This window comes from Nomascus leucogenys, chromosome 8 (genome assembly GCF_006542625.1).
Source record: "Nomascus leucogenys isolate Asia chromosome 8, Asia_NLE_v1, whole genome shotgun sequence".
Lineage (NCBI taxonomy): Eukaryota > Metazoa > Chordata > Mammalia > Primates > Hylobatidae > Nomascus > Nomascus leucogenys.
The window spans coordinates 101,073,402-101,086,672 of NC_044388.1; the positions used below are offsets into that span (position 1 = coordinate 101,073,402).

Consider the following 13,271-nt stretch of genomic DNA (forward strand, 5'->3'; position numbering starts at 1 on the left):
ACCCTTTCAGCACCCCGGTGCCGCCCCCCGCCTTGGGGCTTGGGCAACCCTGACCGGGCCGCTGTGGGGACAGACCGAGGCCACTGAGAGAATAAGGGGCCTGCTCGCATTCCCGGAGTCCTGGCCTGCGCACCTGCCTCTCTCTGGGCAGCCAGCAAAGCCCCGCCTCCCGGGCCTCGCGTGAGCCCCGGCCCGCGTCACCAGCCCCCACCGCCCAGCCGGCGAGCCGAGCACCGACCCGGAACCGCAAGTCTCCCAGCGCGCCGGAAGTGACTGCTCGAGGGGGTTGGTCCGACGCGCGCATGCGCCCATGCGCGGCCTTGGCGGCTACTGTTACTACCTCTGGGCGGCGGTTGGGCCGGAACGGCTGGAGTTCGCGGGTGCCCAGCCGGGCGCTCCCTCAGCCCAGTTCGCCACGTCAGCGAGCGGCCAGAGCCGCAGATGATGACTGAGTCTCCGAGGCCTCTCGGTCTTTTTCTGTTTTAACAGGGGCGCGTGCAGAGCGTGGTAAGTGGGAGGGGCTTCGTGTCAAAAGTGAAAGAACCCAGTCCGTGCCACAGGCCCCGCTGTGCTGTGCTGGCTACAAACCCGGCCGGGGCTGCGCTGGTTGGCCAGGCGCCCCCCGCGCCGCCCGGTCCCGCCGCACCCTAGGCAGCTGCCTTGCCACCGAGTGACCCGAGAAGTCTGCGCCTCCATCTTCACTCAGAAGCCAGTAGCTCCAGAAACTAGTCCTAGGACCTTACACCTTAAGACCAGTTTTTGAACTTTGGCGCCTGTCACCTACTGTAGATGATGCGTTTTATATCGCAACCGAGTACATAACGTCCAGCAGAACCACGTTCTTACTATGTAATGCACTTAAAAACGCTGGTGGCAGCTCACTATATTGGATTAGCTTCACCATCTGCTGCTGGGCCGTCTCCTTTCTGCTTAGGAAGAAAGTTCAAAGCATCAGAAGTGCCCGGCGCGCGCTTCTGTGGTCCCAGCTACTCGGAAGACCGAGGTGGGAGGATCTCTTGAGTCCAGGGCTTTCAGACCAGCCTGGGCACCGTGGCGAGACTCCGTCTCTTTAAATAAATAGCAATCATGCAGGCAGTAGGAAAAGAAAAAAAAGAGGAAAAACTATCTTGTTCTGGCTGGGCGCGGTGGCTCACGCCTCTAATCTCAGCACTTTGGGAGGCCGAGGCGGGCGGATCACGAGGTCAGGAGATCGAGAACATCCTGGCTAACACGCTGAAACCCCGTCTCTACTAAAAATACAAAAACTTAGCCGGGCGAGGTGGCGGGCGCCTGTAGTCCCCAGCTACTAGGGAGGCTGAGGCAGGAGAATGGCGTGAACCCCGGGGGGCAGAGCCTGCAGTGAGCCGAGATCGCACCACTGCACTCCAGCCTGGGCGACAGCGAGACTCCGTCTCAAAAAAAAAAAAAAAAAAAAAAAACAAAAAAAAAACTATCTTGTTCTAAGTCACAGTCCAGGCCGGGCGCGGTGGCTCACGCCTGTAATCCCGACACTTTAAGAGGCCGAGGCCGGTGGTTCACCCGAGGTCAGGAGTTCAGACCAGCCTAAGGTGCCGAAACCCCGTCTCTACTAAAAATACAAAATTAGCCGGGCGTGGTGGCCCATGCCTGTAATCCCAATTACTTGGGAGGCTGAGGCAGGAGAATCGCTTGAACCCGGGAGGTATAGGTTGCAGTGAGTCAAGATCGCGCCATTGCACTCCAGCCTGGGCAACAAGAGCAAAACTCTGTCTCAAACAAAAAGTCACGGTCCAAATCAGTACCCTAAGTCAGGTCCCTGAACTCGTCAATGCCAAGCCAACCATTCCACCTTAAGGAACTCTGTTTCCATCCCCAGACTCGACACAAGCCCAAGAATAAGCAGATTCCACCCAATTCTTCAACAGTCCCTTCTTTTGCGTGTTCCAGTTCTGACCAGCAGGAGCAGGGCAGGGAAAAACCAAAACCAGGATTCAAACATTGACAAATTAACAAGAAGCATCAACCCCAAGATAGTTCAAAGCCTCTGAGATATTTGGATGAAGCAAACCCTAACAGTTCAGCTGTCAATACCGAAAAAGTACCAAAAACTTTAAGCAAATAATGTTTATTTTTATATTGATGATACACTTAATATATATGTGGATTCAAGGTACAAAATTCATGTACAAGAGTTCACACCTGATGAATGTAGACACATTCCTAGAGAACATTTATCAATGTGAAAATTTCTTTAATACACTGACAACAAAAAGCAAATATTCTCTAATCTCGTTATTCAATAAACATCAAAACAACGTTTCAGTTTTCATCCTCTAGTATTGAAGTGCCCTCAAGGTGGTAGGCACTGTATAGCAGGAGAAAACATTGGAAAGCCTACTGAATCCGCTCTGCAGAATCACAGTGTTTACTCTGAAATTCATTTAGTGAAGTAGTGAAAGGCTATCCTTTATGACAAATCACATCTCATACAAGAGTCAAAAGTGATGAACTCAAGAAAATAAAATGTTTCAAGAACTTCTCAATTTCTAAAATCTATGGAGTATTAACCATAACAGACAAAGAAGAAAAAGGCTGCTGGAAAGGAAGAAAACAAAAAACATCCTGTTTAAGAGAACGTATGGCTTAAGCAATTTAGAACACAACTGACAAGACTTTTACAATACCACAAATGTTCAAGTCAAATGATAGTGACAGTATCATTTTCCTCTTAGTCATTGGTAGTAAATAGCCCCTTCAAAATTTATTCTACTGTTAACACATATAAAAACTAATGAATCCAAACAGTTTTGCTAAAAGGGCTGAGTTGATGGATTTTTTTCTAAAGTATTAACTCACAATATCCAAATATTAATACAAATGAACGACAAGATTGTTTCAAAGATTACAGTGATTTGTGAATAGCTAAATAGGCAACCAAATAGCTTCATTATTTGCATGACAGATTAGCAGCACTTGGATAAGAATTGTTACATGAAAAATATTGTGCTTCAGTCTCTGGAGGAGAGCTAATAAATATAACTCTATAATCCCTATAGTGTTACAATTCTATAACATTTCAGTTACAGACAAGCACAATTTTTAAAAAGTATTTCACACCACTAGAAAATCGAGTAATTATATCCGCCAAATGAATTACTGCTATGATTTAAACAAGTGCATTTCTGCCTAATAATCAGAATGTAGACAATAAGTTCAGCATTATTTTCAAGGGAAAAAGATCAAACATAACTTATTTTAACTCCTATTTGATTATCTTAACCTTTAGTGATGATTTGAATTTAAAAAAGGGAAACTCAACCTTACAATGGAAACTGCTCAGAGGAAATAAACTGGCCTGAAATTACAATAATTCTTAGCACAAAGTAACAAGTGATTTATAACTGCTTCATCTGATTCAATGATTAATGAAACCACTATTTATACTGGTGCTACACAATGAAGATAACCTATATGGATAAGTTATTTTACTTGTAAACTCTACTATGAAAATGTTAGGACTTTGTATTTGCCTTTCCTATTATCTAAGACATTTCTACCTCAACTGGAAGAATGCTCCAAAATAAAGGTTTCTCTGATTGTTGAACAGCAAGGTTTATTAAAAACAAGCAAAAAACACAGTTGGAGAACTAGCCATATGGTCTATGTGGCAAAAGGAATGCATTCAGATAACTATAAAAAGCCACACAAATCAAGTTCTAGATTATTGTACTGAACCATTAGAAGGTCTTTTTAATGGTATAATAAACAATTTAACAAAAACTATTCTTCAGGAAATAGTAATAAAAATTCCTTTTTTTTTGAGAATGAGTCTCGCTCTGTCACCCAGACTGGAGTGCAATGGCACGATCTCGGCTCACTGCAACCTCCGCCTCCCAGGTTCAAGCGATTCTTCTGCCTCAGCCTCCCAAGTAGCTGGGATTACAGGCACACACCACCATGCTCGGCTAATTTTTTTTTTTTTGGTATTTTAGTAGAGACAGGGTTTCACTGTGTTGCCCAGGCTGGTCTCCAACTCTTGAGTAATAAAAATTCTTATTGTGCTAAAACACTTGAAGCAAATTTTTCCTGCAGATTTTTAATATACCACAATACATAGTTTTAATTTAGGAAAAAAGCAATTAGTAGCAGGCAAAGAAGGGTGGGAATAGTATTTTTAAAAATACAGTGGTTCTCCCTCTATGGTTTGGAAGTATTTACTTTTGGGATTCTCATGTATGATCATTTCAAGTTTTATACTTATACTGACTTCATGTTTGAGAAAATTTATGGTGCAAATTGTAATGTTTACAAATCTCAACTTTCAATCATGACAAAGTGGACGTTCACAACAGCTTCAGAAAAGAAAATCAGTGATAACAACAAACATGTAAGTATCATTTACTGCAGCCCTATAAGAAGGCTAGCCATAATTCCCTATTTCATTCTGAAAGTGATGTAACTCAGCCTATTAGCTTTCATTCCATAAGCCTAGGAGAAAAGTATAAAACCTAAAATTACCTATGTCTTAATAAACAATATTACACCTAAAAAGATGATTGTCTTAGTAGATAGAGTGGAATTGTCCACCAAAATAGGAAATTGATACCCAATTTATAGTCTATGATGAAATTTAGGCTTGAATAAGTGAGTTTGTAGTTTTAATATAATGTACTTCAAACTATTAAAAAAACTGAGTCTACTGTCCAAGTATGTTTAAAAATGGCACTGGTTAGAGTAGTCTGATAACTACTAAAAAGAATTTTTTTTATGCTGGGCACAGTGGCTCACACCTGTAATCCCAGCACTTTGGGAGGCCGAGGCGGGTGGATCACTTGAGGTCAGGAGTTCGAGACCAATCTGGCCGACATGGTGAAACCCCGTCTCTACTAAAAATACAAAATTAGCTGGTCATGGTGGCACACGCCTATAATCCCAGCTACTTGGGAGGCTGAGGCAGGAGAATCTCTTGAACCCAGGAGGTGGAGGTTGCAGTGAGCTGAGATCGCGCCATTGCATTCCAGCCTGGGCAATGAGCAAAATTCCATCTAAAAAAAAAAATATTATTAATTTTTAAAACCACAAAAGAAATTAGCAAAAGTATTTTAAAATTAAGAATGGTGCTTCAATCAGTGATTAAATTAGTTATACTTAATACAGTTCTCTTTACCCAATTAAAGGCATATCACCCTACATCATCCTGACACCCTTCCCATTAATAGGTGATTGATTCTATTCACACATCAATTATTTTTCCTTAAACACAAGGCATGCTCAAGTCTTTTTGTTCAAAACTCAATGAAGCTGGAACATAGTGTAGTATTAGGCTTTGAAATTCTGGTTTGAGGAAGATGAATCACTTTTTTTTTTTAAGTGGTCCCATTATCTAGGAAAGACTGAGAGGTACAGCAAAAATAGGTGTAAAGTATCAATGTATAAGAGCGCAGGAGACTAGGGGGAAAGGGCTGGGTTTTCTAAGCAAGTGTTACCTTATTCAACCTCAAAGTTATTGGCTTTACAACAGTTGGGGTCAGAGGTCACATTCACAATGTCAAATCTTTTCTACTGTACTTTTGATTACCACTACTGTCCTCAAATTAATATCCACAAGGAGCCTGAGTCAGTTCCATGAATTTTAAATGGTATAATATCTGTTCTACTACTCTCCAGTGCAAAAACAATGATTTCGTTATTCAAACAAAGATCAGATCCTATGGATGTTTTCACTGATTTTTCAGAAATAATAAATTACCAAATTTTAATATTTATTCAAGAAAAAGGCTGTTATAATTATTTCTAAATTTAATACTATAATTGAAAAGTCTTATGAATAGTTGGCTGTTTTATTTAAAATATAATGAATCAGCAAATGTTAACTTTTTTTGGGTGGTAAAACAGACTCCTGAGATAATTTCTGTATTTTATAATATTGGATCAGATAGATTTAATCTTCCAAAGAATATTGGTGTAAAAAGTTGCTTTGCAGTTACATTTTATCATGCAAAAATAACCTCTACTTAATTTCTGCAGTGAATGTATTTAAGTGTATATTAAACATCTCCTACACTCTTTCATGCAAATAAACGTCAACTGAAGTAACCAAACATTGATACTTGGCAACATTCTATGGGTTCACAAATTGGCACTGCACGTATTTACTATCCTCTTATCCTCCCCAACCCTATCATCCTTGGGAGAGGTTTGAAGGCCCAGATTTTTATAGCACACCATGCATCTAATATTAAAAACTCTACTTCATGTGCGAATATATCATCAACTTGCAGAACACAAGTGGTCTCATAGAGACACAGCAATACGAGTGGAGGCATTTTATTCAGTGGAAGCATTTTCTCAGATGAGCCTACTCACCTTTGATATGCAAGTCCAATAAGAAAAAATCTGTAGCCAGAAATGCCAAGACAGGACTAAATTGATCATAGCTGCTGCAAATATACAAATTAACAACCTGCCGTTCCTCATTAAATCCTACCCTACTTAGGTTAGGCCATCCCTTAGCTAATGCCTCCTTTTCTGCCTCATAGAGACACATAAAACGAGGCACACTGATGAAAAAACAATTGTTTCAAAATCAAAATTCAGTATGAGGCATAAAAATGACAACTGGGAATATATTTCCCCTATTTAATGGACATTTTCCTATGTTTTTAAATGTGATTAAAGCAATTTTTTTCCACAGCCTCTCTATTAAGCCCCAATATAAATAATTTACTACTTAGTAATAATACTTAAATATGGATCAAGAAAATAAAGGACTACTACAGCCTAAGAATCTGCTGGTGTCTCAGTTTCACATACTTAGGTTTGTCAGGTTATATCACTAATTTATCATCAGTTTAAATAAAAATTTGCAGGCGATTTTAAAGCTAAGAATATCCAGCTTTCTGTTAAGATCTTCATAGCCTAATTTCAACTCCAAATTAGCCCATTTTATCCAAACACAAGCCCCTCAAAATAGAGGCTTATGAATGAGATACAGCCACAACCTAATTACAGCAGCATGAACAATGCCACTAGGATGTCCTCACAGAACTTAAATAAATTCAGCCCACAATGGGTATGGGTACATAATATACACATACTGTATCATTGCATACCAATATATTTACAAATATGTACACATATATACAAAAAGTATACACAGAGATTGCATGTAGCATCACAAAAATATACATATGCCATTACAAATAAAATAAGAATTTCAAATAAATAAGGTCAACAAAAGAGCCCTCAAGGTAAATACCCTCTATGCTTTCCAGACACACACAGGAACATATACACTCAAAATATCACCAGGAGACTCATAGCATTCATATTCATATCAAATCTTTTACTCAGGGTGGGGAGGTGGTTTTGAATCACTGGCAATGGCCAAATTAGTAGACCTTGGTACCTGACTACATTTCCAGTCCAGAATGTTCTCTGAGTATCAGGCTGATTACAAGTCTCCATAAATAAAATTTTTCAGTTGGGTCCAAACTGCCTCTCAGAGACAGAAAGTTACTAAATCACACATGTCAGAGATTAAACTTGGAGGAGAGTGCTAAAGAAAGCTCCATAATACCTAATACATAAATCTGATTTGTCGCTTTTCCCATTATCCTGACTAAATTCAGTATAATTACCACCTAATCTGTTTCAGGGAATTCTATTGCACAAAGGAAATAAAGGGCAGTAGCCAGAAGTTGGAGGGGAGGGAACCACCCGGATCCTCTATCAGGAAAACTCCAGCCACAATTGGATTGCACTTTGCTTCTGAAATCCTGAAACATTTCAATTTGGTAAAAATAAAGAGGGTACAATATATTCTGTGCTTTGAAAGGTTTGAGAGCACCACTTTCTAGGAGAAACACACACATGCAAATGAAGAATACACCCTGGCTAGAATAAAAGATAAAATGTCAGACTTGTGGATTTTTACAATAAAAATTTGATACTGTTTTGTGCCAAAATACAAATCCCTAATTATTCTTTCTTGTTCATTATAGAAAGCAGTCTGAGCTACTGAGAAGACTGGGCTGAGATGAGGAGATCTGAGTTTTAGTTCTAGCTCTATCACTATGAATAGCTTTTTGGGTCTCAGCTTTCTCTTCTATGAAATAGAGAGGATAGTTGCTTTACCAACTTCAGAAATACACAGATAAATAGAAAATTCCACTGTGCTTCATTTTGTTTTGTGTATAACTGACTTCTTGCAGTCTTACGCTTTCTATGTTGTTTACAGTGGTACTTAAGAGAGATAAGAGACTATCAGAATCTCCAGGGAGAGTTTGTGCAATTTGAAAACAAAGGAGTGCCCTTTGCTTTGCTCTGTTCTTAGTTCCAATATTTAAATTTTTATGAATTATAAAATTAAATACATTAGGGCTTAAATTTTTTTATATTTATAAAGGGCAGGTGGTACGCATTTTTAAAACATGAAATTCTTTGCCACTATCAGCTCAAGCCCATTGGGCAACTGTCCTTTTAGATAATTCTTCTCCCTTGATAAAAGAAATACAGAAGCTGGGTGAGGTACTAGGAGGGTTTATTAAACTGTATGTTTAGGCTGGGCGTGGTGGCTCATGCCTGTAATCCCAGCACTTTGGGAGGCCGAGGCCAACGGATCACCTGAAGTCAGGAGTTCGAGACCAGCCTGACCAAAGTGGTGAAACCCCATCTCAAAATACAAAATTAGCTGGGCGTGGTGGCACATGCCTGTAATCCCAGCTACTGGGGAGGCTGAGGCAGGAGAATCACTTGAAACTGGGAGGCGGAGGTTGCAGTGAGCTGAGATCCTGCCACTGTACTGCAGCCTGAGTAACAAGAGCGAAACTCCATCTCAAAAACAAAAAACAAAAAAACTGTTTAAAACTTTCATAAAAAGAAAGAAAAGACAAAGTGTTCATACAAATGTGACCTTCCTAATGAAGCCTACCCTGATCATCACTTTTTCTTTTCTTTTTTTCCAGAGACGAGGTCTTGCTTTGTCATCCAGGCTGGAGTGCAGTGGTGCAATCACAGCTCGCTGCAGCCACAAACTCCTGGGCTCAAGTGACCCTCCCCCCTCGGCCTCCCAGGTAGCTGGGACTAATAGGGGCATGCCACCATGCCCTGCTTGATCACTGTTTTAAACATTGTTCTTCTCTTAAGAAAACAAAAGATTTACCTTACCATAATCTACACTTTTCCATCCTACTTAACATTTTCTAACATAAATTACTTATGTTTATTGCCTTACTCCTTCTACTAGAATGTAAGCTTCATGAACACGAGGATTTTTAAGTCTATTTTGTTTGCTTCCCCAATGCCCAGAAGAAAAGCTGGAGTATAGTCGTTGTTTAATACGCATTTTTTTTGAAGGCATCAATGAAACAACATTTTCCAGCACAGTTTTCCTCTCCTTGAAGATTCAAGATCACTTCAGTCCACTTTAGATTTTTAACTACCAGTAAGGAATTACACTATTAGCTTAAGGGGCAACGTCATAAAGGTCAATGTTGTGATTTCTAAGAACCTCATTTTTAGACAAGCATGTTTCTAATCATAAAAGCTCTAATTTCCTCAGAAGAGTCTCTGTCTGTACTAGTTTCTTAAACAGCTAAGTGGGACCCAGATTTTCTTGAACAAAATCTAGGTAAATATGACCTACAAAAGAAAATGTTGTGTACACTACAAACAGGGTAAATAGTTCTCTTGGTGGTTGGAGTGGGGAAATCAGTATTTTTGGAACGAAGAGTCCAAATTACAGAATCAGAGTTGGAAAGGACCTGGGCCAACCTCTTCATTTTACAGATGAGAGTGCTAACAAGCAGAGACATGAAGACACTTGCCAGAGGGCATAACACTTAAGTTACCAGGAAAGCCAGGACTAGAACTTAGGTTTCCTAGTTCTCAGACCAGTGTTCTTTATGCTTAACAGGGGAGGATAAAGCTCAGAACAGTAAATACTATTTTAAACATTAGAGGACAGGAAACTCTGTGTTGCTAGGAGCATAATTGGCACAGGACTTAAGGAGAATTGAAACAAGAGGTCAGAAAACTGAAGATAGTCTATTGCTGTAGTTCGATGAACACTGTTACTAAAGGATAGCTATGAAGTTTATTAAGATACTGAAAAAAAAAAGGAAAGCAGTCTTTACCTGAAAATGAAAACCCACTAGCAAAGGAAATCTCTTTCCAGGGTAACTTTTCCCAAGCTTTCTGAAACACTGTTTGAAAGAACAAACAAAAATATTTTTAAAAAGTAAACAGGCCAGGTACAGTAACTCAGACCTGTAATCCTAGCACTTTGGGAGGTTGAGGCAGGAGGATCACTTGAGCCCAGGAGTTTGAGGCCAGCCTGCTCAACAAAGTGAGACCACATCTCTACAAAAAATTAAAAAATAAAGAAAATCAGCCAGGAATGGTGGCGCATGCCTGTAGTCCCAGCTACTTGGGAGGCTGAGGTGAGATTGCCTGAATCCAGGAATTTGAGGCTGCAGTGAGCCATGAATGTATCACTGCACCCCAGCCTGGGCAACAGAGCAAGACTCTGTCTCTTTAAAAAAAAAGTAAACAAAATACTCCCCAAGTCCCCAAACCCCAAAACAGTAACTTTGGACTTCAGGTTTGAAAAATCAGCAAATCAGAGCAGGAATGGGAATAACTTAGACCCAAATTAGTCTCTATGCCAGAAATGAAAACCAAGTTAAAAATAATAGCCAGTTGCGGTGGCTCACACCTGTAATCCCAGCACTTTGGAAGGCTGAGGCAGGCAGATCACAAGGTCAGGGGTTTGAGACCAGCCTGACCAACATGGTGAAACCCTGTCTCTACTAAAAATACAAAAATTAGCTGGGCATGGTGGCAGGCACCTGTAATCCCACCTATTTGGGAGGCTGAGGCAGGAAAATTGCTTGAACCTGGGAGGCGGAGGTTGCAGTGAGCCGAGAGCGCCATTGCACTCCAACCTGGGCAACAAGAGCAAGACTCTGTCTCAAAAAAAATAAATAAATAAATTTAGGGTATAATTTACCTAGGGCCATGGGAAAGAGATATCAAAAGCAATCAGCTCACTTCTCCTGGGACTGCCAGATGTGATCCTGTACAGAAAATTCGGTATAAGGCCTTTTCATTCATAGATTTCTGAAATTGAATGCTGAGTAATCAAAAAGGAGGGAGGACTTCATAGCAAGTGACTGTGAAATTATAAAGGGAATCACAGGGAAGGAAAACACAAAAAAGAAAAATCTTTATAATATACACTGAGTCCTATTTAAGATAATAAAAATTTTGTGCATGAATATAAAATACTAAATACAGGGAATGTTAATAAATCTTATTTCCAAATTACCAATGCAAAATCAACTTACATTTTAGGTTTCATAACACCCAGTTACCCCTTACCAAAATTTAAAACATCTATGACTTTGAAGTCTCATAAATTTGAATGAGGCAAAAAATTAAAACTTTATGCCACAGACATCAATCCAGTCTTTAAATGTGATCTCATAAACCAAGAGTTTAAATAGAATTCCTATTGGAGACATTGTATTATGAAACCAATGACATGGTTTTTTGACTAAAATATTTCAAAGTTATTTCCTTTTTCATTTCCAGCATTCACAGACTACAAAGAAAATATGCAAATAAATCTCATAATACTCATACATTCCAAGTAATATTACCACCTCAAGTCCTCAATTAAGATCTAGCTTTCAGATGCAATTCAATCCAATTTCTGAAATTATGACAGTATTGAAAGAAATGATTTCAAAAACTGGCTTGATCATGTTTCAAAGAATCAAACATTTTTCTACCAGCTAAGTTGGAATGAGAAAAAATATATTATGGAGGGACTCTGTTCTTGATTTTCAGTAGTCCATGGTGGCTAGCTTCATCATTATGAACCATTACATATTTCCAAATCCAGACATTTAACTTAGGTCCAAGTATAAGAGTTGGATTTACCTCATTATACAAAAATAAATGATTTACTCTTCTCAGGGTGAGAATAGTGACTATTTGAGTGTAGGATTAGAAGTTGGAGGTAAATATCCATCCCTCAAAATCAAAAAATAAAAATTCCAAGGTTAAGATTTTAAAAGACCTGAAAGGTTGCATTTTAAAACAGTTACCCTAAAAGTGTGAACAATTTTTTTCTCAGTTTGTTTTTAAAATGGTGGCCCTAAATTAAAAAATAAAAACTAAGTAACACCACTATGTGTCTTATCACATTAGAAAACTGCACCATTTAAAATTTGTGGAAAATGAAAACTTGTTTCGACAACAGGGTTTTTGTTTTAATAGTCATCAATGGTATTCTCAAAGAACACGTTTCGAACATCCAGAATGGATGCTAATTCCAAAATGTGCTTCTGGAGATGAGGATTCTCCACTGTTTCATCCCTTGGCAGTTGTGGATATGATTCTGGATAATTTCGTGTTTCCTGGTAGGCAAAGAGAGAAAAGTCAAGTTTTGTAGTCTAATGAAAGAAAATTATACTCATTGATACAGTGTCAAAGAGTAATATGATATGTATTTTCTCTTTGATATTGGAATGATTCTTAATAATATATTTGTTGAATATTGAATTGCTGATATTTAACCATTTTGACCTCTAAAATGACAATTTCAGATGGATCAATGTAATATATTCATTTAGTGAGTTATTCCACAAATGTTTACTGAGGCCTATTGTTGGTAGACACTATGCTCTGTATCACATGGAAACCATATAATTTATGCTACTGGGAGGAAAATCCTAACACATATAGAATTTCAACAAGTATATGTTAAATAAATAAAAAGATATTGCTTTGGAAATTAAAATGAGGCTGGGGCGGCTGGGCACCGTGGTTCATGCCTGTAATCCCAGCAGCACTTTGGGAGGCTGAAGTGGGCAGATCATGGGTCAGGAGTTTGAGACCAGCCTGGCCAACATGCTGAAACCCCATCTCTACTAAAATACAAAAATTAGCCAGGCATGGTGATGGGCACCTGTAATCTCAGCTACTCAGGAGGCTGAGGCAGGAGAACTGCTTGAACCTGGGAGGCGGAGGTTGCAGTGAGTTGAGATCATGCCATTGCACTCCAGCCCAGGTGTTTCGCCATGTTGGCCAGGCTAGTCTCGAACTCCTGACCTCAGGTGATCTACCCGCCTTAGCCTCCCAAAGTGTTGGGATTACAGGCGTGAGCCACTGCGCCCGGCCTAGAAATTCTTCATTTGTTAAGTTCTATAAACTATAATTCTGCCATACATTTAAAATTTCCTGAAGAAGTTGCTACTTTTCTATACATCTCATGCAACAGTTCA

At 39.5% G+C, this 13,271-nt stretch overlaps 2 protein-coding genes across 8 annotated transcripts in view; both read right to left on the reverse strand.

The window, feature by feature from the left end:
• Positions 1 to 277, reverse strand: part of GOLGA1 (golgin A1) — a 62,987-nt gene extending 62,710 nt beyond the window's left edge. For 3 of the 5 annotated variants that reach the window (XM_030817806.1, XM_030817807.1, XM_030817802.1), the window contains exon 1: positions 134 to 277. The gene's annotated coding sequence lies outside the window, so the exon portion shown is untranslated. Of the gene's footprint in view, positions 1 to 2 lie in introns of all 5 variants that reach the window. The other 2 variants (XM_030817804.1, XM_030817803.1) reach the window with 2 other exon arrangements.
• A 1,811-nt stretch (positions 278 to 2,088) lies between these two features.
• Positions 2,089 to 13,271, reverse strand: part of SCAI (suppressor of cancer cell invasion) — a 194,084-nt gene continuing 182,901 nt past the window's right edge. For 2 of the 3 annotated variants that reach the window (XM_030817810.1, XM_030817808.1), the window contains one exon: positions 2,089 to 12,404. In XM_030817810.1, the coding sequence (XP_030673670.1) occupies positions 12,258 to 12,404 (147 nt within the window). In that variant the 3' untranslated portion in view covers positions 2,089 to 12,257. The remainder of the gene's footprint in view (positions 12,405 to 13,271) is intronic. The other variant, XM_030817809.1, reaches the window with a different exon arrangement.